This window comes from Melanotaenia boesemani, chromosome 16, assembly GCF_017639745.1.
Source record: "Melanotaenia boesemani isolate fMelBoe1 chromosome 16, fMelBoe1.pri, whole genome shotgun sequence".
Taxonomy (NCBI): Eukaryota; Metazoa; Chordata; class Actinopteri; order Atheriniformes; family Melanotaeniidae; genus Melanotaenia; species Melanotaenia boesemani.
In genome coordinates, this window is record NC_055697.1 from 34573496 (window position 1) to 34600795 (window position 27300).

Here is a 27300-nt window from a genome sequence, read left to right on the forward strand (position 1 = left end):
CCATCTCTGGAAACCCTGGAGATGGTTGTGGGTGGAAATCCCAGTAAATACTCAGACCAACAACCATGCCACGTTCAAAGTCTCTTAAATCCTTTTTCTTCTTCATTCTGATGCTCAGATTGAACTTTAGCAGGTCGTCTTCACCACGTCTACATGACTACATGCTGCCGTGTGATTGGCTGGTTGGATAGTAGTGTAAACAGGAAGTAGAACAGGTGGAGGTGAGTGGATGGGGAGTGTGTGGATTTCAGATCCCTGCTTCACGTTTGCAGCAAAAAAAAAAAAGATAAAATTTTCCTTTTTAGTCTTCAGTGAGCAGAAACAGCCATTGGTTTGTTCTCTCTCTTTCTCTCTCTCTCTCTCTCTCGCTCTTGCTCTGGCTCTTTCACTCACCCTCCTCCTACTCTTCCCCAATGCAAATGAGTCATGACATCATCTCTGAGTCAGAGGGCTGTGATTGGCTGCTGGGCGGAGCAGCCGCTCCTACTGCCGTCCCCTCCCCCTCAGCTCTGGTTGAAGGTGTTTTCAGTGTGTGCACACTGAAGGACAAACCCACACTTTCATTCTCTACCTCCCTCCATCGCCGTCTTCTCCTCGTTCGCTGTGGAGCTTGAACAGAGGATGGGTGTGATCCTGCCCGGAGGGAAGGTGTGATCTCTGAAGATGTTGACGGATGGAAAGATGGAGGGAAAATAGAAGCGTGATGTTGCCGTGGTGTCTGCTGAGCCAGCGATTTCTGCCTCACACATAGAGAGAGAGAGAGAGAGAGAGAGAGAACTCTGCAGTTCATCTTCAGTGTCTCTCGCTCTCTTAGTCTTTCTGCCTTAAGCCTGAAGACGTAAAACTCAGCTCATTTTTAACCTAAAACTCTGAGTACTTCCGGTTTCAGAGTCTGCTGGACTCCCCGATCCTGGTGGTTCTGGAAGTTCTCAGTGGACTTTCTGGTCCATGTGGACCCATCTGGTCTGAGTCCTCCTACTGTCCTCTGGAGTTTTTAAATCATGGAGCTTCAGAGCGCCACAGCTGGGCTCCCTGGCCCGCTGTCTCCCCCTTCCCCAGCCTCGGACTATGCCGGGCTGCTGTCCCCATCCTCCGGCCCCGGTCCATCTCATGGTGGCAGCCCGGGCCGGAGCACCAGTCCTGGTCCTGGGTTCCCGGGACAGGCCGCCTTCAACTACAACCAGCTGGAAGGGAGGTTCAAACAACTTCAGGGTAAGAATCTGCCTCAGGAAAGAGTTCTGGGTCAGGACTGGTTCTAGTTCTAGTTCTGGGTCAGGGCTGGTTTTAGTTCTGGTTCTGGGTCAGGTCTGGTTCTAGTTGTGGTTCTGGGTCAGGGCTGGTTCTGGTTCTGGGACAGGGCTGGTTCTAGTTCTGGTTTTGGTTCTGGGTCAGGTCTGGTTCTAGCTGTGGTTCTTGGTCAGGGCTGGTTCTAGTTCTGGGTCAGGTCTGGTTCTAGTTCAGGGTCAGGTCTGGTTCTAGTTCTGGTTCAGGGTCAGGGCTGGTTCTAGTAATAGTTCTAGTTCTAGCTCTGGGTAAGGGCTGGTTCTGGTTCTGGGGGCAGGGCTGGTTCTAGTTCTGGTTCTAGTTCTAGGTCAAGGCTGGGTCTGGGTCAAGGCTGGTTCTAGTTCTAGTTCTGGGTCAGGTCTGGATCTAGTTCTAGTTCTGGGTCAAGGCTTGTTCCAGTTCTGGTTCTAGTTCTGGTTCTAGTTCTGGGTCAAGGCTGGTTCTGGTTCTGAGTCAGTGCTGATTCTACTTCTGGTTCTAGTTCTAGGTCAAGGCTGGTTCTGGGTCAAGGCTGGTTCTAGTTCTAGTTCTGGGTCAGGTCTAGTTCTAGTTCTGGGTCAGGTCTAGTTCTAGTTCTGGGTCAGGGCTGGTTCTAGTTCTGGTTCTGGGTCAAGGCTGGTTCTAATTCTGGTTCTAGTTCTGGCTCTGGGCCAGGGCTGGTTCTGGTTCTGTTTCTAGTTCTGGGTCAGGGCTGGTTCTAGTTCTGGTTCTGGGTCAAGGCTGGTTCTAATTCTGGTTCTAGTTCTGGCTCTGGGCCAGGGCTGGTTCTGGTTCTGTTTCTAGTTCTGGGTCAAAGCTGGTTCTAGTTCTTTGATCGGCTCAGATCAACTTTATGGTTAATTCAGTTTTATGATGTGAAGGTTTGAGTCCGCAGACCTGATCTAATCTAGAAAACTCTAAAACCGCACCCTGACCCTGATCCTGACCCTGATCCTGATCCACATCCACACAGAGAAATTATTTGCTGCTTGCCTTGCTCAAGGGCAGTGGGGTGTTTCAGTTCCCACCCAGATTTTCTCAGCTGTGATTTGACCAGCGCAGTGAAACCCGACCCGATCGGACCTGCTCCTCTTCCCGGTCTCCTGGATCTCTGGGCTGTTGTTCGGGTGACGATAATCTGAGATTATGACCCAGAAAGCTTTTTAATTAGTCACATTTCCAAAATCCTGTTGTCTCTGTTGCTGGAGAAGAACTCCCTTTTCTCCAAGTGAAAGTCACAAAGCCAGATCAGCTCATCATGTCGGATCTTTGGGATCCAGATTCGTAGATTCCAGGCCACTGTTCCTCATCAGCTGATTTCTGAGCCTGTTGTTCGTATCAGTTCGGTTTGCTCCAGAAATGTTGTTCCGTTTCCAGGATGTGGAAGCTGAGGCTGACGTGAAGGATTTGTTTTCCTGCTGGAAGTCAGCAGATTCCAGGATTTTCCTCTTCATTAGTTTTCTGGTTACTTCCGATTTGTTGACTTCGTTTATAGCGAGTGGACGTAAAGATGTTCCGGATCGGATCCAGCTCGGATCAGTCTGACAGATCTGACCGGGAATTTGATTAGAAATAGAAAGAGAGGAAAAATAAAATGATGGATGGAACAGTAGAGATGAAGGGATGTGTCAAAAGATGGAGGGTAGAAATGTTGGATGACTGGATGGAGAAATGTCTGAATGAAAGATGGGTGATTTAGAGGATAAACATGGTGGAAGCTTTGTTTTACAATCCAGAGTGGGCGGAGCTACAGCTCACCTGACATCAGTATGACAAACAAAATATAAATAAAGTTGATAAATACAGTCATCCACCTCCCCCCTCCTCCCATGGTGCCCTGATCCAGCCAATCAGACGTCTTCTCTCCGGTCTGTGTGTGTTTTAGGGGGGTGTAGAGGATTAAAGGGGAGGAGGATGGTGTGAAACCAGGAAATCCCCCACATTGTCTCTGGAATGGAAAACAAGCAGCTCCTTGTCCTCATCAGTGTTTCATGAGGCTGCGCAGGACGTCTGGAGCTGCCCTCCATTCCTCTTTCCATCCCTCCATCCATCCATCCATCCATCCATCCATCCATCCATCCATCCCTCCTTCTATCCCTCCATCCCTCCCTCCCTCCCTCTTTCCATCCCTCCATCCATCCATCCATCCCTCCTTCTATCCCTCCATCCCTCCCTCCCTCCATTCCTCCTTCCATCCCTCAATCCATCCATCCATCCAGTCATCCATCCCTCCATCCATCCCTCCCTCCCTCCCTCCCTCCCTCCATTCCTCTTTCCATCCCTCCATCCATCCATCCATCCATCCATCATCCATCCCTCCTTCTATCCCTCCATCCCTCCCTCCCTCCCTCCCTCCATTCCTCTTTCCATCCATCCATCCATCCATCCATCCATCCATCCATCCCTCCTTCTATCCATCCATCCCTCCATCCATCCCTCCCTCCCTCCATTCCTCTTTCCATCCCTCCATCCATCCATCCATCCATCCATCCATCCATCCCTCCATCCATCCAATCCCCATCCCTCCTTCCATCCCTCAGTCCATCCATCCATCCATCCATCCATTATCCCTCCCATCTATCCATCCATCCATCCATCCATCCCTCCCTCCTTCCATCCCTCCATCCCTCAATCCATCCCTCCCATCTATCCATCCATCCATCAATCCATCCATCCATCCATCCATCCATCCCATCTATCCCTCCATCCATCCCTCCATCCATCCATCCAACCATCCAATCCCCATCCCTCCCTCCATCCCTCCATCCATCCCTCCCATCTATCCTTCCATCCGTCCATCCATCCACCCATCCCTGAAATGCGATCCTGAACTGTTCTGCAGAGGAAGACTTGACGTCACTCGTTGTGTTGACGGAGTTAGAAATGGGTTCTACATGTGTTCGTGTGGCCGATGAAATTATGACCAACTGATGAGGGAAAGGACGAGAAAGAGAGAAAGAAGAAGGCATTTAAACTTATTTCTGTGCAGCTGCTTCCTCTGAACAAATACGAAGTTGGACCCTGCTGCCATTTCTCATGTCCACTTCAATTCAATCATGTAAAAGTTGGATGAAATACGACACAACTGTCCGATCTACTACCAGATCCGACTAAGGCCTGGATCGGGTCTGTTCTGTTCAGATAGTAATATTTAGATCAGATCTAGGTTACATGGGGACAGAAAAGGCAGATTTAAATCCGATTTAACTGGAGTGTGGACGGAACCCTAAAAACAGGATTTTCAGCAGGTTTTTAATGATGTGGACTCTAGTGTTTATATGATCTGGAGTCCATTGTGTTTTCATTGATGTGGACTGTAGTGTTTTTATTGATGTGGAGTCTAGTGTTTTTATTGATGTAGACTCTATTGTGTTTTCACTGACGTGGAGTCTAGTGTTTTTATTGATGTAGACTGTTGTGTTTTTATTGATGTGGAATCTAGTGTTTTTATTGATGTGGACTCTATTGTGTTTCCATTAATGTAGACTCTAGTGTTTATATGATCTGAACTCTATTGTGTTTTCATTGATGTGGACTGTAGTGTTTTTATTGATGTGGAGTCTTGTGTTTTTATTGATGTAGACTGTTGTGTTTTTATTGATGTGGACTCTATTGTCTTTCCATTAATGTAGACTCTAGTGTTTATATGATATGGACTGTAGGATGTTTTTTTAGTTGGTCTCCATTGTGTTTTCATTGATGTGGACTTTTGTGCTTTTATTGATATGGACTTTATTGTGTTTTAATTGATGTGGAGTCTAGTGTTTTTATTAATGTGGACTTTAGTGTTTTTATTGATGCGGACTCTATTGTGTTTTCATTGATGTGGACTGTACTGTTTTTTTTATTGATGTGAAGTCTAGTGTTATTATTGATGTGGACTCTATTGTGTTTTCAATGAATGGGAGGCTAGTGTTATTATTGGTGTGGACTATTGTGTTTTCATTGATGTGCAGTCTAGTGTTTTTATTGATTTGGACTCTATTGCATTGTAATTAATGTGGCGTCAAGTGCTGTTATTGATGTGGACTCTATTGTGTTTTTGTATTGATGTGGAGTCTTGTGTTTTTATTGATGTAGACTGTTGTGTTTTTATTGATGTGGACTCTATTGTGTTTCCATTAATGTAGACTCTAGTGTTTATATGATATGGACTGTAGGATGTTTTTTTAGTTGGACTCCATTGTGTTTTCATTGATGTGGACTTTCGTGCTTTTATTGATATGGACTCTATTATTTTTATTGATGTGGACTTTAGTGTTTTTATTGATGTGGACTTTAGTGTTTTTATTGATGCGGACTCTATTGTGTTTTCATTGATGTGGACTTTCGTGCTTTTATTGATATGGACTCTATTGTGTTTTAATTGATGTGGAGTCTAGTGTTTTTATTGATGTGGACTTTAGTGTTATTATTGATGTGGACTCTATTGTGTTTTCAATGAATGGGAGGCTAGTGTTATTATTGGTGTGGACTATTGTGTTTTCATTGATGTGGAGTCTAGTGTTTTTATTGATTTGGACTCTATTGCGTTGTAATTAATGTGGCGTCAAGTGCTTTTATTGATGTGGACTCTATTGTGTTTTTGTATTGATGTGGACTGTAGTGTTTTTATTGATGCGGACTCTATTGTGTTTTCATTGATGTTGACTGTAGTGTTTTTTTATTGATGTGAAGTCTAGTGTTATTATTGATGTGGACTCTATTGCGTTGTAATTAATGTGGCGTCTAGCGTTTTTATTGATGTAGACTCTATTGTGTTTTTGTATTGATGCGGAGTCTAGTGTTTTTATTGATGTGGACTCTATTGTGTTGTAAATAATGTGGCATCTAGTGTTTTTATTGATGTGGACTCTATTGTGTTTTCATTGATATGGACTCTAGTGTTTATATTATATGGACTCTAGTGTTTTGATTGATGTGAACTCTAGTGTTTTTATTGATGTGGACTGTAGGATTTTTTTTTTGTTGGACTCTATTGTGTTTTCATTGAATGGGAGTCTAGTGTTATTATTGATGTGGACTATTGTGTTATTATTGAGGCGAAGTCTAGTGCTTTTATTGATGTGGACTCTGTTGTGTTATTATTGATGTAGACTCTATTGTGTTTTGAATGAGGTGGACTGTAGTGTTTTTAGTGATGTGAAGTCTAGTATTATTATTGACATGGACTCTATTGTGTTTTCATTGAATGGGAGTCTAATGGTGTTCTTATTGATGTGGACTATTGTGCTTTCATTGATGTGGAGTCTAGTGCTTTTATTGATGTGGACTCTATTGTGTTATTATTGACATGGACTCTATTGTGTTTTGATTGATGTGGACTGTAGTGTTTTTAGTGATGTGAAGTCTGGTATTATTATTGACATGGACTCTATTGTGTTTTCATTGATGTGGACAGTAGTGTTTTTTAGTGATGTGAAGTTTAGTGTTATTATTGATGTGGACTCTATTGTGTTTTCATTGAATGGGAGTCTAATGGTATTATTGATGTAGACTCTATAGTGTGTTTTATTGATGTGGAGTCTTGTGTTTTTATTGATGTAGACTGTTGTGTTTTTATTGATGTGGACTCTATTGTGTTTTCATTGTTGTGGAGTCTAGTGTTTTTATTGATGTAGACTGTTGTGTTTTTATTGACGTGAACTCGAGTGTTTTTATGATCTGGACTGTAGTTATTTTTTAGTTGGACTCTTAGTGTTTTTATTGATGTGGGCTCTATTGTGTTTTAATTGATGTGGAGTCAAGTGCTTTTATTGATGTGAACTCTATTTTGTTTTCATTGGTGTTGACTGTATTATTTTTATTGATGTGGACTATTGTGTTTTCATTGATGCGGAGTCTAGTGCTTTTATTGATGTGGACTCTATTGTGTTATTATTGATGTGGACTATTGTGTTTTCATTGATGTGGAGTCTAGTGTTTTATTGATGTGGACTCTATTGTGTTTTTATTGATGTGGACTGTAGTGTTTTTTATTTATGTGAAGTCTAGTGTTTTTATTGATGTAGACTCTGGTGTTTTTATTGAATGGGAGTCTAGTGTTGTTATTGATGTGGACTATTGTGCTTTCATTGATGTGGAGTCTAGTGTTATTATTGATGTGGACTATTGTGTTTTCATTGATGTGGAGTCAGTGTTATTATTGATGTGGACTATTGTGTTTTCATTGATGTGGAGTCTAGTGTTTTATTGATGTGGACTCTATTGTGTTTTTATTGATGTGGACTGTAGTGTTTTTATTGACGTGAACTCGAGTGTTTTTATGATCTGGACTGTAGTTATTTTTTAGTTGGACTCTTAGTGTTTTTATTGATGTGGACTATTGTGTTTTCATTGTTGCGGAGTCTAGTGCTTTTATTGATGTGGACTCTATTGTGTTATTATTGATGTGGACTATTGTGTTTTCATTGATGTGGAGTCTAGTGTTTTATTGATGTGGACTCTATTGTGTTTTTATTGATGTGGACTGTAGTGTTTTTTATTTATGTGAAGTCTAGTGTTGTTATTGATGTGGACTATTGTGCTTTCATTGATGTGGAGTCTAGTGTTATTATTGATGTGGACTATTGTGTTTTCATTGATGTGGAGTCTAGTGTTTTATTGATGTGGACTCTATTGTGTTTTTATTGATGTCGACTGTAGTGTTTTTTATTTATGTGAAGTCTAGTGTTTTCATTGATGTAGACTGTTGCATTGTCATTGAGGTGGAGTCCAGTGTTGTTATTGATATGGACTCTGGTGTTTTTATTGAATGGGAGTCTAGTGTTGTTATTCATGTGGACTATTGTGCTTTCATTGATGTGGAGTCTAGTGTTGTTTTCTATGTGGACTATTGTGCTTTCATTGATGTGGAGTCTAGTGTTATTATTGATGTGGACTATTGTGTTTTCATTGATGTGGAGTCAGTGTTATTATTGATGTGGACTATTGTGTTTTCATTGATGTGGAGTCTAGTGTTTTATTGATGTGGACTCTATTGTGTTTTTATTGATGTGGACTGTAGTGTTTTTTATTTATGTGAAGTCTAGTGTTTTCATTGATGTAGACTGTTGCGTTGTCATTGAGGTGGAGTCCAGTGTTGTTATTGATATGGACTCTGGTGTTTTTATTGAATGGGAGTCTAGTGTTGTTATTGATGTGGACTATTGTGCTTTCATTGATGTGGAGTCTAGTGTTATTATTGATGTGGACTATTGTGTTTTCATTGATGTGGACTCTATTGTGTTATTATTGATGTGGACTATTGTGTTTTCATTGATGTGGAGTCTAGTGTTTTATTGATGTGGACTCTATTGTGTTTTTATTGATGTGGACTGTAGTGTTTTTTATTTATGGGAAGTCTAGTGTTTTTATTGATGTAGACTGTTGCGTTGTCATTGAGGTGGAATCCAGTGTTATTGATATGGACTCTGGTGTTTTTATTGAATGGGAGTCTAATGTTGTTATTGATGTGGACTTTTGTGTTTTCATTGATGTGGAGTCTAGTGTTTTTATCAATGTGGACTCTATTGTGTTTTCATTGATGTGGAGTCTAGTGTTTTTATCGATGTGGACTCTATTGTGTTTTCTTTGAATGGGAGTTGTGTGCTTTAATTGATGTGGACTCTATTGTGTTTTTTATGATCAAGGGGGTATTCCGTGGCTTATCTTGATAAGTTTGGCCCATTTAAGCCAGAGTTCCGTTCCATCAATGTGGCTTATGTGAATGAGTAACCATGGTAACTGATGCACCAGAACTAGCCTGCTCGGGGGCAGACTAACGTTCAAAGTTAGCTTAGCCATGTCTCAAAGGTCTGATACAGACTCCCAAAAGAAAGTTCCACCAAATGCAGAGTGGAAGGCAGAAAATTCCAACACCTGCATCTTTACTTGGAAACGAATTGTGAACAAAGTTTTCTTCTACTGGTGTCTGGACAAAGCCGCCTACAGTCAATCTGCATGGGAATGAGCAACTGGAAAACTTTTATGTTTTCATTCTCCGTTCATCAGGAATGAAGAAATCTTTGAACAGATTTTAGGAGACGTTTACGTGAAAAATTCCCTGAGTGCTGGACAGAGGTTTGTAAAATGTTTCGAAGACACAAGTTTTCCCTCGGCATGAACGTCAGGAAGATTTTTACTTCTGCAGACTTCAGCAGCTCTGACAGCCTTCCTGCTCCTCTGGAGGAAGTTCAGGAATGCTGGAATCCTGGACCTGCAAAGTTACAACTGTGTATTTTGATAAGGAAATCTGATCCGTGTGTGTGCGTGTGGTTGATGTCATGTGATCTACTGGGAAGGGCCAAGAACCGGGTTAGAGCTGCAGATATGGGAGAGTGTAATTTAATCGAACATTACTCCTGTGGGTTTTTCTGCCCTGACTTATGTCTGTCTGGTTGCATCTTTAAGCAGCTGATGAATAAAGGAATCTGATTGGTGGAGTAGGTTTGAATCAGAAACAGTCTCATGTTAACAACAGTTCTCTTTTGCTCTGTTTCCCTTTATTCTTTCTTGTTTTTAAATTTCTCCACGCTGCTGTAGTTGCCCTTTCCACCCTTTTTCTTTGTTTCTGTTTCCTTTTTTAACCTTCTTTTCCTGTTATCTGGTTTGCTATTTTCTCTTCTTTTCTTTTCTCCATCCTTAAGTTCAACTCTTGTTGTTTCTTCATATTCTATGTTTTTATTGTTGGACTAGATTTAGTTTCTGTTCAAACTTCATGATATTGTCTCTAACCTGCCGTATCACAGCTGACTTCCACTTATTGTTATTTATGAGCATGACGCATTCCCGCAATGGTGGAGCGATGATGAAACTCACATGATGTTCAGGCTGCACATTCCTCTCCATTAAGGGTTTTTTGTTTGTGTATGTTTCTCTTGGCAAAAGTATTGATTTCCTTTGTTTTTTGTACCAGTAGAGACAAGACTACAGCCAAGTGTGGTTTCTGTGTTTCCTTGGGCTCAAGTTAAGGTCGTCTTCTAAATGTAAGGGTGGGGAGTAATCGACTTGCATATATCCCCCCTATCAATAAATCAATGTCCTCTGTGGCCCTTGTGAAACACACTCAGAAGATTCTTTTGGACCCAGCAGAAAATGAACCTGAACTCGCGGACATTGACTTGTGCCTCACTGTGTTTGGCTTCACCTTCTGCAGGTCGAACCTGTTTTCACTGCTGCACCAGTAAACCTGAAGCAAGAATCTGTCTGGGGGGGGCGTGCGTGTGACTGGTTTGGACATGTATGTGCCAGGTTTGGGTGTGCGTGTGACTGGTTTGGATGTGCCTGTGACTGGTTTGAGCGTGCCTGAGTGGTTTGGACATGCATGTGCCTGGTTTGGGTGTGCGCATGACTGGTTTGGGCATGCGTGTGACTGGTTTGGGCGTGCGTGTGACTGGTTTGGACATGCGTGTGACTGATTTGATGTGTGTGACTGGTTAGATGTGCGTATGACCGGTTTGGGTGTGCGTGTGACTGGGCGTGCGTGTGACTGGTTTGGGCGTGCATATGACTGGTTTGAGCATGCCTGAGTGGTTTGGACATGCATATGACTGGTTTGGACATGCGTATGACTGGTTTTGGCGTGCACGTGACTGGTTTGGGCGTGCATATGACTGGTTTGAGCATGCATGAATGGTTTGGACATGCATGTGACTGGTTTGGACATGCGTATGACTGGTTTTGGTGTGCACGTGACTGATTTGATGTGTGTGACTGGTTTGAGCATGCGTGTGACTGGTTTGGGCGTGCGTGACTGGTTTGATGTGTGTGACTGGATTAGCCGTGTGTGTGACTGGTTTGGGCATGCGTTTGACTGATTTGGGCATGCATGTGACTGGTTTGGGCATGCCTGAATGGTTTGGACATGCATGTGACTGGTTTGGGCATGCGTGTGACTGGTTTGGGCGTGTGTGTGACTGGTTTGGGCGTGTGTGTGACTGGTTTGGGCGTGTGTGTGACTGATTTGGGTGTGTGTGACTGGTTTGAGCGTGCGTGTGACTGGTTTGGGTGTGCGTGTGACTGTTTGGGCGTGCGTGTGACTGGTTAGATGTGCGTGTGACTGATTTGGGTGTGCATATGACTGGTTTGAGCGTGCTTGTGTCTGGTTTAGGCGTGCGTGTGACTGTTTGGGTATGCATGTGACTGGTTTGGTTGTGCGTGAGTGGTTTGGACATTCATGTGACTGGTTTGGACATGTGTATAATTGGTTATAGCGTGCGTCTTAAGATCTTAAAATTTAATTTAAGATTGGTAAGATGTTGCCTAATGTGAGGATGTGGTTTTTGTCACATTTTCCTTTTCCATTCATCGTTTGTGTCTCTCTGTCTTTGGTCCAGATGAGCGTGAGGCGGTGCAGAAGAAGACCTTCACTAAGTGGGTGAACTCCCACCTGTCCAGGGTTTCCTGTCGAATCACAGACCTCTACATGGACCTGAGGGATGGACGCATGCTCATCAAGCTGCTGGAGGTCTTGTCTGGAGAGAGGCTGGTGGGTCACTTCACCTTTAATTTAAGATAGAGAGGCAGAGGGAGCAAGCCAGCTGAGCAGAATCATAACTGAAACTGTTTAACTGCCTTCAGATGTCTGACTCCATTCAGCACATTCAGCCGTGTTGCCGTGACAACAGCTGAATGATGCTAACTTTTTCTACATCTGAAAATGGCAGAAGTTTGAATGACTCTAGCAGCACAAGGAGTAAAACATCTTTCACACAGTTCAGTTTCCCAGACAAGGTTTAGACCAAGTTTAGGCATTTATCTGGAACTATTAGTCTGGGATTAGAAATATAGATCTGTGAACCACAAACTGAGTACAGAATAACAACTAGAGTGTGAAGTACTCAAAATGGATTTAAAACCAGTTGTTAGTTTGAAGTAGCAGCACTGAGGTTTCCCATAAAACACAGAAAATAACCCAAAAATGTAAAAACTGGATGGAACTTGAGGAGAAAATATGAAGAGGAAATGCTGTTGACCAAAAAACTGCGGTAATAAATCTTCAGAGAGATAAAACCTCAAGACACCTGATGGATGGAACACCTCCTACTGTCCTCCATGACGATAGGAGGTGCTCATGTCCCGGCTGTTACTTCTTCCATCAGACTTTAGATCAGAGTTAGATCAGAGTTAGGTCAGATGGTGGGATATGTGCGATATGGACGATGCTTAATGTTTGATGCTCAACTTTCAGGATAAAAATCACAAAGTGCTTAACAATAAAACAGAACACAAAATAACACAGAGAACATAAAAACAAATAAAACAAAGTAAAAGCAAATTTAAAAGATGCGTTTTTAGCTGCTTTTTAAAAGAGATCATGGAGTCCACGGATCTCAGGCTGAGAAGAAGGAGTTCCAGAGGGAAGGAGCCAAGGCTCTGTCACCTTTAGTTTTCAGCCGTGTTGGCTTAACAACCAGCAGACCTTCATCACTTGATCTCAGGGACCTGCTGGGCATGTAGTGCTGTAGAAGGTCTTTGATATATTTAGGTGTTTGGTCATGACGATAAGTTAAAACCAGAATTTTAAAATGCACTCTAATAAATGGGAAGCATCTTAGATGGTGATATAACTGGACTTAGCTTGGCAACATTTTTGAGATGATAAAAACAAGAGTGAACAAGGGATTTTATATGAGCATCTAAAGACGTTGCAGGGTCAAGAGTTACACCAAGGTTCCTAACCGAGGGCTTAATACATGAGACAAGTGGGCCGAGACTCTCAGCTATCTTAGAGAAAAATCTGTCAGGGGCACAAACAAGGACCTCAGTTTTTACATCATTAAGTGGAAGAAAGTTATCATTCATCCAGCTCCTGACAGCATCCAAACACCCAAGCAAGATCTGAATCTTAAAAACATCCTGAGGTTTAAAAGAAATAAAAAGCTGAATATCATCAGCATAACAATGATAATAAATATCTTTAAAAGAACCTATAATGTGCTGCAGAGGCAGCAAATATAAAATAAACAATAAAGAACCCAGAACAGATCCCTGTGGAACACCAAAGTCAAGAGATATTTGATTTTTCTCTTTCTACAAACATTTTATTCCGAACCGGGAACCTGCTTTCAGAAACTTAATAAAACCAGTTTTCCCGACTATTATATTAGAGGGTCGCCCCAACCCCCCCAACATCAACCCCTACCATCCTGAAAAGATCCAGTTTATTTTATTTTCTATAATTACTTTATTAATATCTGATATAATTTTTCATTCAATTATTTTACATTAAAACATAATCTTACTTTATTATTTAGGTTATTTAAATTTTGCACCAGCTCTCAGCAGCCGTAATCCAGGGTTCCCGTTCCTCTAGACCAGGTTTATGTTTATTCCTTTCATTAGAAAAACTAAGCAGCCTGGTTTTATCCATCTTATTCTCATGTTAACATGTAATTACGTCGCATCATGTCTCTACCTGCCACCTGCACACACACAGGTGAGCTGCACTCCCACCTGCAGAGAGAGGGCACCTTAGGAATAGTCACATCAACCACCTGAAGATCAGCTAGAAGCATCTGGTTTAATAAAATCAGATTTTATTAAATAGGAGCAGGTGGAGAAGTTTTCTGCTCTGATGAACTAAGAACTTCATGTCCATCAGGACGCGAGGAGCTGAACCACCGTCTCCTCATTGCCGTGGTTGCTGAGTTGAACTACCAGTGACGTCTTGCATTCAGCTTCCAACTCTTAATGATGCTAAGCTAGCTAGCTAACTTCATGCCCTCTCCCTGCCTCCCCTGAAGCAACAGCGTGCATGTGTGCATTAGAGTTTTCTGGATGGGAGTGAGCTGTCTGCTGTGACTGAGAGAAGCTAGCCTATGAAGAAAATCATATGTAGACGCTTTATAACGCCGCTCTGTCAGTTTGTACTTGATGTCCGTGATATAGACATTTTATTTATCACATGTAAAACTTTTCGGGATACATTGTGTATATCCGACATATCACCCAACCCTATTGTGAAGTGCAGCCATTTGAGTCCAAGACAGATTTCCCCAAGAGAACAATAAAGTCATGTTGGATGTTGATCCAGGACCAGACTCAGTCCTGGATTATTGGGCACCATTACTGTGGAAAAAGATCTCTGTGAGTCTTCATTACAAGGTGGTTTAAATCTAGTTCCAGTCTGTCTCTCAGTCTGAAAACTGCCTCTGAGACATCCATATCACAAGGAATAAAAGGTTTAATAAAACCAACTTCACACCCCATGACTTCACATTCAACCTCTTTGTTGGACTGTGTACTTTGTGATGTCTGTCGTCGCCATAGCGACAGGGATACATCCCTGTCTGTATTCTCATCACGCGCAGAGACATTTAATCTGGCTTTAAAGTTGGTCAGCCACCCCCCTTTGCCTTGTGACTTCCGGCACTGACAGCCAACCTTTCTTCTTCTTCTCCTCCCCCCCTCCTCTTCCTCCTCTGGCCCGTCTGTCCAGCCACTTGGACCCTGAACCCTCCTCTCTGCTGTCATCCGGGCTTTTCTCAGCCTGTCAAACACACACAGAGAAAAGCCGTCTCTCAGGCTGGACTCCGTTCCAGCCTTCGTTCAGCCAACGCACAGCTTTTCAGATGCTCGCATAGCAGGAAGTAAAGAAATGAAAATGGCAGTAAAAAGAAAGTTTGGGAAAAATGGAAGTGTAAATCGGGACTGAGAGGGGAATAACGTGTCAGAGTTGTGAAAGGAGTCATTGAGAAACTTTAAGGGTTGACATGAAGCCAAAATGCCTCCAGAGGCATCAGAAGAATCTGCCAGCCTGGCTGTTTCTGTCTCAGACAACACAATCGTTTTCCTGTTGTGTTGAAATCTTTTAGACAACATTTCAAATTCATTACGAAGAGGATGAAAATGATAGGAAGTGCAGGTCAGTGTTTTGTGGTGGAATATGCCTCTTTTTAAAGGTTTTACATTTCAGGAAACAAAGAAAAAAAAAATTCACCTGGTCCTCACCTTGAGGCCTCATTTCTAAAGCTGGCGTAGGAACAAAAACCGGCGTACGCCAAGTATAGTCACCTTCTGGGATTTATAAAAACCAAACGTGACGGAAAAATGTTCCTACCTCCACGCAACTCTGACCATGGCGTACGCACAAAATCAGGAAAACGGAATAACTGCGACACCAATGGTCCAGAATAAATCAAGGAAATGGTGTGAAATGGGAGATATTTCTGCACAATCCACTATTACCTTTCACACCACATGTTAGATATTAAAGCTGTTTGCAGAAATGAATAGACGCACATTCCATATTAATTCTCCTGGGAGTACATGTGCTTCCACACACACAGAAACCAAAAAGCTACGGAATCAGGCTTTACAACAGAAACGGATATGTATGTGAAACTACCTGCCATTAGATGATGTTAAGCCGTTGTGGAACAATACTTACATATAATTATGAACTCCATTGATGCTGCTAAATAATAAGGTGGGCATCCAGCTGCTGAAATGTACTATACCATTTAAGCTCTACTTAAATAAGGACAATTACAATTACAATCACATGGCAGTGGGGCAATAATGCTTGTCAGTTAGGCTACAATCAGGGTATTTCCCCACCTGTAGCTGCTGAGGGAAATACATCTGTGGATAAAATTGTTGGTACCCTTTGGTTAATAAAAGAAAAACTCACAATGGTCACAGAAATAACTTGAATCTGACAAAAATAATAATAAATAAAGATTCTTTGAAATTTAACCAATGAAAGTCAGACGTTGCTTTTCAACCATGTTTCAACAGAATTATTTAAAAATAAACTCATGAAACAGACCTGGACAAAAATGATGGTACCCTTAACTTAATATTTTGTTGAACAACCTTTTGAGGCAACCACTGCAATCCAACGATTCCTGTAACTGTTAATGAGACTTCTGCACCTCTCAGCAGGTATTTTGATCCACTCCTCATAAGCAAACTGCTCCAGTTGTCTCAGGTTTCAAGGGAGCCTTTTCCAGATGCCATATTTCAGCTCCTTCCAAAGATGCTCAATAGGATTTAGTTCAGGGCTCATAGAAGCCACTTTAGAATAGTCCATGTTTTCCTCTTAGCCATTCTTGGTGTTTTTAGCTGTGTTTTGGGTCTTTGTCCTGTTGTAAGACCCATGACCTGCGACTGAGACCAAGCTTTCTGACACTGGCCAGCACATTTCTCTCTAGAATCCTTGACAGTCTTGAGATTTCATTGTACCTGCACAGATTCCAGACACCCTGTACCAGATGCAGCAAAGCAGCCCAGAACATAACAGAACCTCCTCCATGTTCCACAGTAGGGACGGTGTTCTTTTCTTCATATGCTTCATTTCTCTGTCTGGAAACATAGAGCTGATGTGTCTTGGTAAAAAGTTCCATCTTTGTCTCATCTGTCCATAGGACATTCTCCCAGAAGCTTTGTGGCTTGTTAACATGTAGTTTGGCTTTTTTATGGTTTGTTTTTAACAATGGTTCCTCCTTGGTCGTCTCCCATTAAGTCCACTTTGACTCAAACAAGGACGGATGCTGCGATCTGACACTGATGTTCCTTCAGCTTGAAGTTCACCTTTAATCTCTTTAGAAGTTTTTCTGGGCTCTTTTGTTACCGTTCGTATTATCCGTCTCTTTGATTTGTCATCAGTTTTCCTCCTGCGGCCACGTCCAGGGAGGTTGGCTACAGTCCCATGGATCTTACATTTCTGAATAATATGTGCAGCTGTAGCCACAGGAACATCAAGCTGCTTGGAGATGGTCATATAGCCTTTACTTTTACCATGCTGGTCTATAATTTTCTTTCTAATCTCCTGAGACAACTCTTTCCTTTGCTTTCTGTGGTCCATGTTGAGTGTGGTACACACCATGTCACCAAACAGCACAGTGACTACCTGTAGCCTATATATAGACCCACTGACTGGTTACAAGCTTGTAGACACCTGTGATGCTAATTAGTGGACACACCTTGAATTAACACGTCCCTTTGGTCACATTATTTTCAGTCTTTTCTAGGGGTACCAACAATTTTGTCTACGTGTGTAACTGATGGCTTGATATAAAAGGGACAGCGTGAAGATGCTCAATGGCTTATCTGGCACTGCTGGAGTATGTGGGGTGTGGAGGACTGAGGCGTGAGCGACAGTTCAGAGACCAGCTAGACTTACTGCCACTCGATGACGACTGGCTAATGAGCCGGTTCAGACTTCCCCGCACTGTGCTGTTAGACCTCTGTGATGCTTTGGGCCTGGCATTGCAGAGGCGCACCAGGAGGACCCACGCCATGCCAGTCCCTCTGCAAGTGATGTCAACATTGGGTTTCTGGCAACCAGCACCTTCCAGAGGGAACTGGCAGACAGGTCTGGGATATCATCGCCAGCCTTCAGCTGTGTTATGCCAGACGTGTTAGATGGCATCACTGGTTTGTCACAACAGAACATACGATTTTCTTACACAGTGGATGAACAGGCATATATAAAAATGCAATTTGCAGCAATGACGGTTACCCCAACGTATCCGTCGCTATTGACTGCACGCATGTTGCAATAAAGGCACCAAGTGAGAATGAATTTGCCTTCGTTAACCAAAAGCATTTTCATTTAGTAAACATCCAGATCATATGTGACGCAACCATGTTGCTCACTAACGTAGTGGCTCGTTGGCCTGGGTCTACCCATGACTTTCATTCTGAGAGACAGCTGTGTGGGCACTGGGGCAGTGCAGGATGGCTGGCTTCTACGTAAGGCTTATTCATGTGACAAGGTGCTTTTACACACTACTGCAGTACCAAAGTCGTCGTCCAACATTGCAGGTGACAGTGGATATCCCCTCAAAAGGTGGCTGTTCACTCCATTCCCAAACCTGCAGAGTGCAGAGGAGCAGAACTACAACATGCGCCACAGCCACATGTGCTGTGGGCTGGCCTTAGGCCTCCTGGAGGGCAGGTGGCAATGCCTTGATGCCACGGGAGGAAGGCTATTTTACACGCCGGCAAAGGTGTGCAAAAATTGTCAGGGCATGTGCTGTGCTACACAACATGGCTCTAAGGGCAAACCTGCCACTACCACCACAGCCTGTTGTTGCCCATGACTTTGTCGTAGAAAAATTACCAAAAGTCTGGAATGAGTAAAAGTAAGACAAAATTTATTAAAGGAAAAATTAACACAGACAATTACTTGCAAGTAATGACAGTGGTTGTCCTGACTCGTGTGAAGTCAGGAGAGACTCTGCTGGACCAAAGTCAGAGAAAAGTTTTATACCTTTCTGTTTATCATTGAAGCTCATCCTGAACAAATAAGACCAGGACAGAGTGGAACCTCCCTTCCTCAGAATCTGGAGTTGGGTGTCGTAACCAACCTGTTATCTTTAAAGAGTTAAGCTATTTCCCAGATGTGTCTGTACCAGCCTGCACCCACTATCAGAGTTCTGAGAAGATTGGCGGTCACTTTGTCCTTTCAGTGAACTTAAAACAGAACAGAACACAATGCACAATGAATAAGTGTAATATAGGAACTGTCAGTGTGAATACAATTAGTAAATGAAAGAATAAATGTATATAATAAAGGAAGTAATTATAGGTATGATTATAATATATAGAGCATAAAAAGTTACATTTCTTCCACAACCCCGAACCCGATCCCCTCCTGTTTGAGCCACCTGCCGCTGTACGCCAGCGCCAAGTAGTAGTGCAGCGCTTATGAAAACACACAAGGCAGGTAGATGATATTCTTATTTATACACAAGTTTATTCAGTGTGCCTATGTTATTTGTCCTTGGCTACATCGGTAATGGCATCGATTGCGTCCCTCTGCACCTGCAGGATTTCCTCTGTGAGGACACGGCCCTGCAGATAAAACCTTTTTGCTTTTTTCAACGTGGTCCATCAGGATCTCTGTCTCACACGCAGTAAAATTCCGCTTCCTCCCTCTTTTCCCTCCTGAGCCATCATGGAAAAGATGTGATGAATATTTATTATAGTCATTGACCTGACCTTTTATAGCCACCATGTGGGCGGGGCAAGGCGCTCCCTCACGTGTGCCTACTTTCGAGTTGATTCTGATTCATAAACAGAAACAGGCGTAGGACGTGCATGTGCATGCTTTCATAAATCTGGAAGTTGAAGTGCGCTGCAGACGCCGCCTGTAGTTCACTTTGTTACGTACAGTTTAATAAATGAGTCTCTTGGTCTTAAAATTCAGAAGCTCCAACCTCAGAAGTTCATCCCGACAGATCAGACTCACTCATTATTTACTGAACAGAAACGAAAAGTCAGAACCAAATGACTGTTTCCCCTCCAGGATCAGCTTCTAGAAGCTCCTCCAGCCGCAGGAAGCTACAGTCCTGGTTTTCTGGATGACATCAGTCTCTTTCTTGGTGTTGGAGGCTTGCAAGACTTACTTGAGCTTTGATCAAATTACGAGACACAGTAACGTATCCATGACAGACTATATAACTGATTTTGAGCAACGGTATGTGCAAATGCTTAAATACAAGATGGAACTTCCAGATGCAGTATTAGCATTTAAGCTGCTTGACACAGCGTGTTTGGATGAGAAAGACCGATAGCTAGCACTGACAGCATGTGCAGATTTAATATTTGCCACAATGAAGTCAGCACTGAAAAGGATTTTTAGAGGAAAAGGTTCTGGTTCAATGCTAGGAATTAACCAGGATACTGCTTATATTGCTGAACAGAAGAAACAGATGGTCAAACCATGGTCCCAAAATGACAGACAAAAGACACCCCTGCCTGGCATTAACACTCTGGACAGGTATGGTCGTAGATCAGAATGTGCCATTTGTCAGAGCACATTCCACTGGGCCAAGGATTGTCCCCACGGATCTTTATGACAGAGTGTTTTGGCTCTGCAATAATTGACACTGCATGCACCCGTTCAGGTTGTGGACAAGAATGGCCAGAAGGCTACTTTAGCAAGCCAAGTCAAAATGAAGTGAACAATCTGAGGAAGTCAGAAATGCACAGTGGCAGACCCTTTAGATTTGGAGATGGAAATTTGGTGAACTCCACCAAAAGACTAAAGTTCCTGCCTGAATTGGACAGATGAAGTGTTATTGAATCAGAAGTTGTCCCAGCCAAGATTCCACTGCTTCTGAGCCAGGTATCAATGAGAAGAGCAGGAACTGTGCTGGACATGGAAAATGGCCGTGCTGTGATGTTCAGCCACCCTGTAAACCTTGGCTTTACAAGCTCTGGTCATTACTGTGTCAACATTATGGACAATGAAGGCCGGGACATTTTGGATAATGAAAAGGTCTTGGTCAACAAGAGTAAAATAATGAGGAAATGCAGAGTCAGGTAGTACTGACAATCCCAGAAAAAAAGACCACTGCAGAGAAACTCAAGATCCTGATGAAGCTTCATCGACAGTTTGGTCATTTCTCTGTCCAAAGACTTCAGAGACCCCTAATCAGCTCAGGCAGCAAAGATAAAGAATGTGGCATCATCCTACAAAGAACTGTTAATGAGTGTGAAGCATGTCAGAGATATAGCAGAGCCAACTGGGGTTCTCACCTGCCATGTGGATGACTTCATATGAGGGGTTTCTCCACAACTGTAATACCTGAACTGAGATCTGCTTTTCAAGTTGAACGTGAGGAGCATGACAACTTCTGCTCTGTGGAAATAGATGTTGTGTCTCTTCACAGAAAAGTTGAGATACACCAGGAAAACTACATCCAACATCTGCAGCCCATGCACATGGATACTTACAGCAAGACTCCCCTCTGTCTGCAGAGGAGCAGGATCTACTCAGGTCCAAGGTTGGACAGATTCTTTGGGTCGCAAGGCAGAGCCGACCAGATGTTTGATGTGAGCGTTTTGGCCTCAAGGGTTAAAAATGCAGCTGTGCACACAATCCATGAAAGAAACACAACAGTGTGCAAACTGAGTCCAGGAAGGTGGTCCTGAACTTTGAACATTTAGGCAAAGACACTGCGCTTAGGTTGATGGTGTTCAGTGATGCCTCGTTCGGTCATCTTTCAGACAGAGGCACTCAAGGAGGACACCTGATTTTCCTTATGGGAGAACATTGGAAATCAAAGAGAGTAAAGAGGATTGTGAGGAGCTGGAGAAACATTGGCAATGCTGGATGGAATAGACAATGTACTTTTTCTGGCAACGCTGTTTTCTCAACCAACAACTGGCAGTGCTGGCCGTGTCACAGACGGCCATTCTCTTGCTGATGCCCTGAAATCTACAAAGTCAGTCACTGAAAAAGACTCAAGGAACATCAAGGAACTTATTCAGACACAGGAAGTTGAGCAAGTGTAGTGGCACAACACCAAAGAACAACTTGCAGGCTGCCTCCCCAAAAAGAGGGCATCTACGTTCAAGTTATTTAAGGCATTGAGAGAAGGACAATGGAAACTTGAAGCGTTAAGTACAGGTCACATTCGGGTAAATGTGTTTCTTTTGGACACCAAGTTGTTTAATTTTTGTTCATTTTGTCTTGGTGCTTAGAGATGAGGGTTTATTCTTAAAGATAAATATGTTAAAGAAAACTGAAAGTGATCTTAAGTTTAAAATACAGTTACTGTTATTGGTTGATACATACTAATGTATTTGTTATGTAGTCACATGCAAATGCCATTATTGTGAAGGGGCAGAAGTGTGGTGGAGGGGGTGAAGTGGAGAACGGATGTTGTCAGGATCAGGTCTGGACTCTGACTGGACTAGGTGTTCACCTTGGTTCTGGTGTAGAGCTCCTGCTGTGGTTGGGATCATTGTCCTGCTGCATATAGTTCGAGCCAAGCTTTAGCTGTTGGACAGGTGGACTCACATCTGACTCTAGAATACTTTGACATCCAGAAGAGTTCATGGTCCACTCAATAACTGCAAGGTGTCCAGATCATCATCCCTCCACCACCGTGCTGTGAGGTGTTTAGACAAGACAAGGCAGTTTATTTCTACATTTCATGTTCAGGAGAATTCAAAGGGCTTTACATAAAACACTAACAGCACCACCGATGGAGCAAAGAAACTTTCAGAAGCAGTAAAAGCAGCAACAAATGGCAAGAACCCCAAAAACACCAGAAACTGCATAAATGATGAAAAGCAGATCAGTTAAAGTCAGCGGCAGATTCCTGCAGAGACGACGAGAACAAAATGTTTCATCTGCATTAAACTTTCTTCTCCATTGCAGCAGAACACCTACCTGCTGCTCCAGGTTTACTCTGGGCCCTGGTCTGGAATCTGGTCTGGACCCTGGTCTTGACTCTGATCTAGACTCTGGTCTGGACCCTGGTCTGAACTCTGGTCTGGACTCCAGTCTGGACCCTGGTCTTGACTCTGATCTAGACTCTGGTCTGGATCCTGGTCTGGACTAGGTGACTAGAGTCTCAGGCCATGTTTATATTCTCTGAATATAGCAGATGGATTCTGGACCTGAACCGTTCTGGGATGTAAACCATCAGAAGGGTTTAAAATCTATTCTGGGACTGGAAACCAGTGTAAACTAGAAACCAGTATAAACTGGAAACCAGTGTAAACTGGAAACCAGTATAAACTGGAAACCAGTGTAAACTAGAAACCAGTATAAACTGGAAACCAGTGTAAACCAGAAACCAGTATAAAGATGTTTTAACTGGTGTAGTGTGTTCAGATCTCTCAGTCCTGGTAAAAACTCCAGCAGCAGATGTTTACTGGTCTTACTGGGAAGTCCTATTAAAGACCAGTACAGTAATTCAGTCTACTGGAGATGGATCATGGAGGAGTTTCTCCTGGTCTTACTGGGAGACTAAACTTTTAATCCTGTTGATGGTAAAAAGCTTCTTAGTGAAGCTTTGATGTGGCTGCTGAAAGTCAGGTCTGAGTCTATCAACACTCCTACTAGACCAGTCCTCTACACAGTGACCAGAACCAGGACTGATACTAGACCAGAACCAGAACTGATACTAGACCAGAACAAGTCTTTTACCACTGTGACCAGAACCAGGACTGATACTTGACCAGAACGATAACTGATACTTGACCAGAACCAGGACTGATACTAGACCAGAACCAGGACTAATACAGGACCAGAACCAGAACTGATACTAGACTAGAACCAGGATTGATACTAGACCAGAACCATGTCTAATACAGAACCAGAACCAGTCCTTTACCACTGTGACCAGAGCTGGTTCAGGGCTGTGATGAGGTCTGAAGCCGGACTGAAATTTATCCAGATTTCCACTTTCGTTAAAAAAGTCATGACACTGGTGAAATCCAACTTTCTCAATAATCTGGTTATAAAGGAGGTCAGAGACGATTTAGAGGTGTTCGTTATAAAGACGTCTAGGGGAGGGGCTTAATGGCAGCCATCTTTAGAGCCTGATGCCAGCGAGCTGTTAACTATCAGTAGGAGATCAGTTTCTATTGAGGTAAGAACTGCTGTAAAAGTGGGATGGGATCATGTCCAGAGTTCCTGTTGCTGGTTTCAGATACTAAACTATTTCCTGGAGGATTTTTAAATCCACCACATTAAACTGTGACATAACATCAGAATTATTTCCAGGTTTTAGACACAGACTAGTTTTCTTGTGTGACTGTGTGGCATTAATATTTTGTCTAATGGTTTTAATGTTTTGGCTAAAAACTTGGCTTCCTCCCACCGTCCAAAGACATGATGTTAGGTTAACTGGTCACTCTAAATTCTTCCAAGGAGTGTGTGTGTGTGTGTGTGTGTGGTTGTTTGTCTCTCAGTGTTGAACCTGTGATGGACTGGTTACCTGTCCAGGTGTCCCCGCCTCTCACCTGCTAAATGATGGGTTAGGCTCCCGCTGTTCCATTTGATTCATTGAACAAAGCAGTACAGATCATGGATGGATCGATGGATTTAATCATTTCTTTTGAGAGAAAACACTTATTTTCCAATAGTTTCTAAACCATATGACCCACTCACTTAAAAACAGTTCTGAATTGAAGCAGGTGGCCATCCAAAGAAGACGCAAGTCTTCTTGATTTCGTTCAGCTCTTGTCATATTTTATATCATTTTTTCATATTAAAATAATCATTAATCACTATTGGAAGCCTATTAAGTAGTTTCTAGCTGTGATTTTCTAGGAACACACAGTCCTCCTGCCCTCTTTGAATGCTTATTATTATTTATATTAATAACTTTGTGCAAATAATTGGTCAATCCTGTTAGAAAACTGTATTTCATTATTATAATATAGTTTTTGAACATATGTCCATCACACATCCAACACTGTTTTAATGTATAAGACATTGAAACAATAAAACCCATCTGTTGTACTTAAGTTTGTACCTGGGAGCTTGAGGGGCCTCCAGTATTTTAGCTGTTCCTAGGACTGAGCTCTTCTGGAGATATCTGATGGTTCTCCAGGTGTTGTTTGTACACAACGCAGAAAAAAAAGTGGGTGTGGAACCGCCATCATCTGCCACGGGGGGCAGATGGTCAGCAGGAGCAAAGTGGCAAAACAGGGCCAGAAGTTTTCAAAGTTGTCATAAAAGTAAACAGAAGAAAATCTGACCCATGCATGGAGAGGAAAACTGATGTACTGTATGAGGAGTTTTTAAAGCTCCCATATTATACATTTTTTCAACAACTTCATATGGGTGTCAGAGGTCCAACGACATTGTTTTCAAAATGTGTGTTACCCCAAATTCAGCCTTGGTCCTTAATTTCAGCAGTTCCAGATGTGGCTCTAGTGATCCCTACTATGACCTTTGGAAAAGAATCCATGCTGCCCTCTAGCTTTCAAGTACCAGCATTTGAAGTTGAGACTGTTGGAAAAAGAAATGTAGCTTTCATGAGAGCAAGGCTGTTTACTGTTTCTACAAGAACATAAGATCAGAGGAAAAGGGGAAAAAATCTGTTTTACAGTGATCTATTTCGGTGAAGTCTTGCACAATAAAAAACAAAGAAAGTTCAGACCTGATATACTTGCGTCCAGGAAGACTTGTTTGGATAATCATCGGCTTCAGTTCAGCTGCGGTTTGAAGTGACTGTCAGAAAATAAGTTGTTTTTTTTTCTTAAATGAAATTATTAAATTTCCATTAAAATATGAAGCAATCCAAAAAATTTGGGACCCTGTAAACAAAAAAACTGTTTGTGTTTACATAAGTTATGCTTTTCTTTGGAGACACTGAGTCATATGGACAATTTATTGAAGATATTGTTTTGTGGAAAGTCGGTCATTTGCTGATGGTCCCTAAAAGGGACGCTGATGGCTCCAGTTTGAATATCTGTGGAATATCCAACCTCAAAGTGATTTCATCGCAGTTGAACAGCACACCGGGCAGCTTGGCCAAACAATGGGCACGAGCCTCCACAATAGTACATTTTCAAAACTATAGTCAGAGCAAAAAGGTGCTTCAAACCGCTTGGACAAAAACAGATGATTGATTAAATGACCAAGACTTTAGCACCTGGGTGTTCAAGGAGTGCAAAGCAAGAAAACACCTGCAGGAAAGAAGGATCAAGTCTTCCCCCGTTTCCCCCAAGCTGCAGCAGATGGACTACGTGAACATGGAGATCCCAGCCGGTAAGCTGGACTTGGAATGTACGCTGCAGGCAGCGGGCCGGCAGGTGTCCCGGTCAAGGAGCAGGAGATCATCAGCCGATGACCTGAAGACATTACTGGATTCTCTAGATCGGCATTAAAGCGCAAAGAACTGAGAAGGTTTTGCTAGATCCAAAAATGTTGGCTGTTGCGCTTGCATTCAAAATTTTAACGCAATGAATTGTGTATGATAGTTCCCGCCATTAACCTGTTATTCTTCAGAAAGTATAATAAATGAAATAGTATGAAATGGTCCAACTATAAAAATGGTTTGATGAAAATAGGTAATCATTAGCCTCAACAAAACTAAGTTTATGGTTTTTACAAATAAAGAAAAGGATGGAAATTTTTCTTTGACTGTAGGAGTGGGGCTTTGAGTTTAGGCTTTTGGGCGTAATCTCATGTAGCCAATATTATAACAAAGATGTCAGAGAATTTTGCTGTTTTGAACAAAGTATGTTTGATTGTAGTACATAATGAAATTTGACTTGTTCTGCCATATTTAGGTTATTGTTTGGAAGTGTGGGGCAGTACATGTGTTAATAACATAAAGCCCTTATTTAACAGAAAAGAGCGAAGCGGATCCCTGACCGCTCACCGACACACCGTTTAAGTCAGGATTTATGAAACTTAAGGATTTAATTGAGCTATACACATTATTATGTACAAAGCAAAAACATAAAGTACTCCCAGAAAGTCTGCAGAAGTTGTTTGGTTTTAGTTCAGAAGATCAGAACAATAGAAGGAAATTTCATTTTCAAACATAAATTGTGGAATTCATTCCAGACAGCTGAACCAGGTCCAGGACATGGCCTGGAATGTGGGTCGGTTCTTTTCCATGTTGCCATGGAAACCTCCAGTATGGAAGAAACTTCCTTCACATTCCCATCCATCATGTTATCCATGTGGATGTTCAGATAAAATGGTTAAAATCAGTCGAGATAACCACAATAATCCAGAAAATTCTTCAGTAAATTCTGCTCAGAGTCCTGGACGTCTGGAGACGATTAAAACAGGATTTTAGAAACAGCCTTAACATAAAACTAAGATGTTCAGAAGAAGTAATACCAGCAAATGAAATCACTTTTCCCTGGAATGAATCTGTAAATAAGGCAGCTTCTCCTCCCTCTTTCCTCTTGTTCCACATTTATTCCTAAACCTAAAATGTTTCATTAAGAACTGCAGCACTTGTGTCTTCTGTTCACCACGTTTCTGTCAGGAAGAGAAAATCTAACCTGAGAAACGATGAAGTCATGAACTAACAGAGATCTGATATGAAGTCCAGCAGCTTTCTGAAGTTTCCTCTGGTCTCTGCTGTATTCTGAGTTCTACATGGTCCAGTTACCAGATTAGATCCATTCACCCACAAGCTGTTCCAGTCCTGATTTTACTAACACAGGAATCCTGCTGGGTCCAGATCTCTGAACAGCTGTCAGAGACTAGACATGTCCACTCTGGTCTGTCCAGAGGCCCTTGTTCCAGAAGTCTGGTAGTTTGTTTGCCAGCCTAAGCCCTGCCCTAAGATCTGGGGTCTGGATCTGGACTGAACCTGAAGGGATGTCATTCTC

General features: G+C 42.4%; 1 protein-coding gene and 1 long non-coding RNA gene across 4 annotated transcripts in view; both read left to right on the forward strand.

Moving 5' to 3' along the window:
* The window catches only part of LOC121656050 (spectrin beta chain, non-erythrocytic 1), a 180194-nt gene that overhangs the window by 43693 nt on the left and 109201 nt on the right, over positions 1-27300 (forward strand). For 2 of the 3 annotated variants that reach the window (XM_042011042.1, XM_042011041.1), the window contains one exon: positions 11580-11731. In XM_042011042.1, the coding sequence (XP_041866976.1) occupies positions 11580-11731 (152 nt within the window). Of the gene's footprint in view, positions 1-539; positions 1213-11579; positions 11732-27300 lie in introns of those variants that run through there. The other variant, XM_042011040.1, reaches the window with a different exon arrangement.
* Positions 13897-27169, forward strand: LOC121656051. Its single transcript, XR_006013366.1, has 3 exons — positions 13897-13909; positions 21983-21993; positions 26998-27169. It is a non-coding gene; the product is annotated as an uncharacterized LOC121656051 (long non-coding RNA).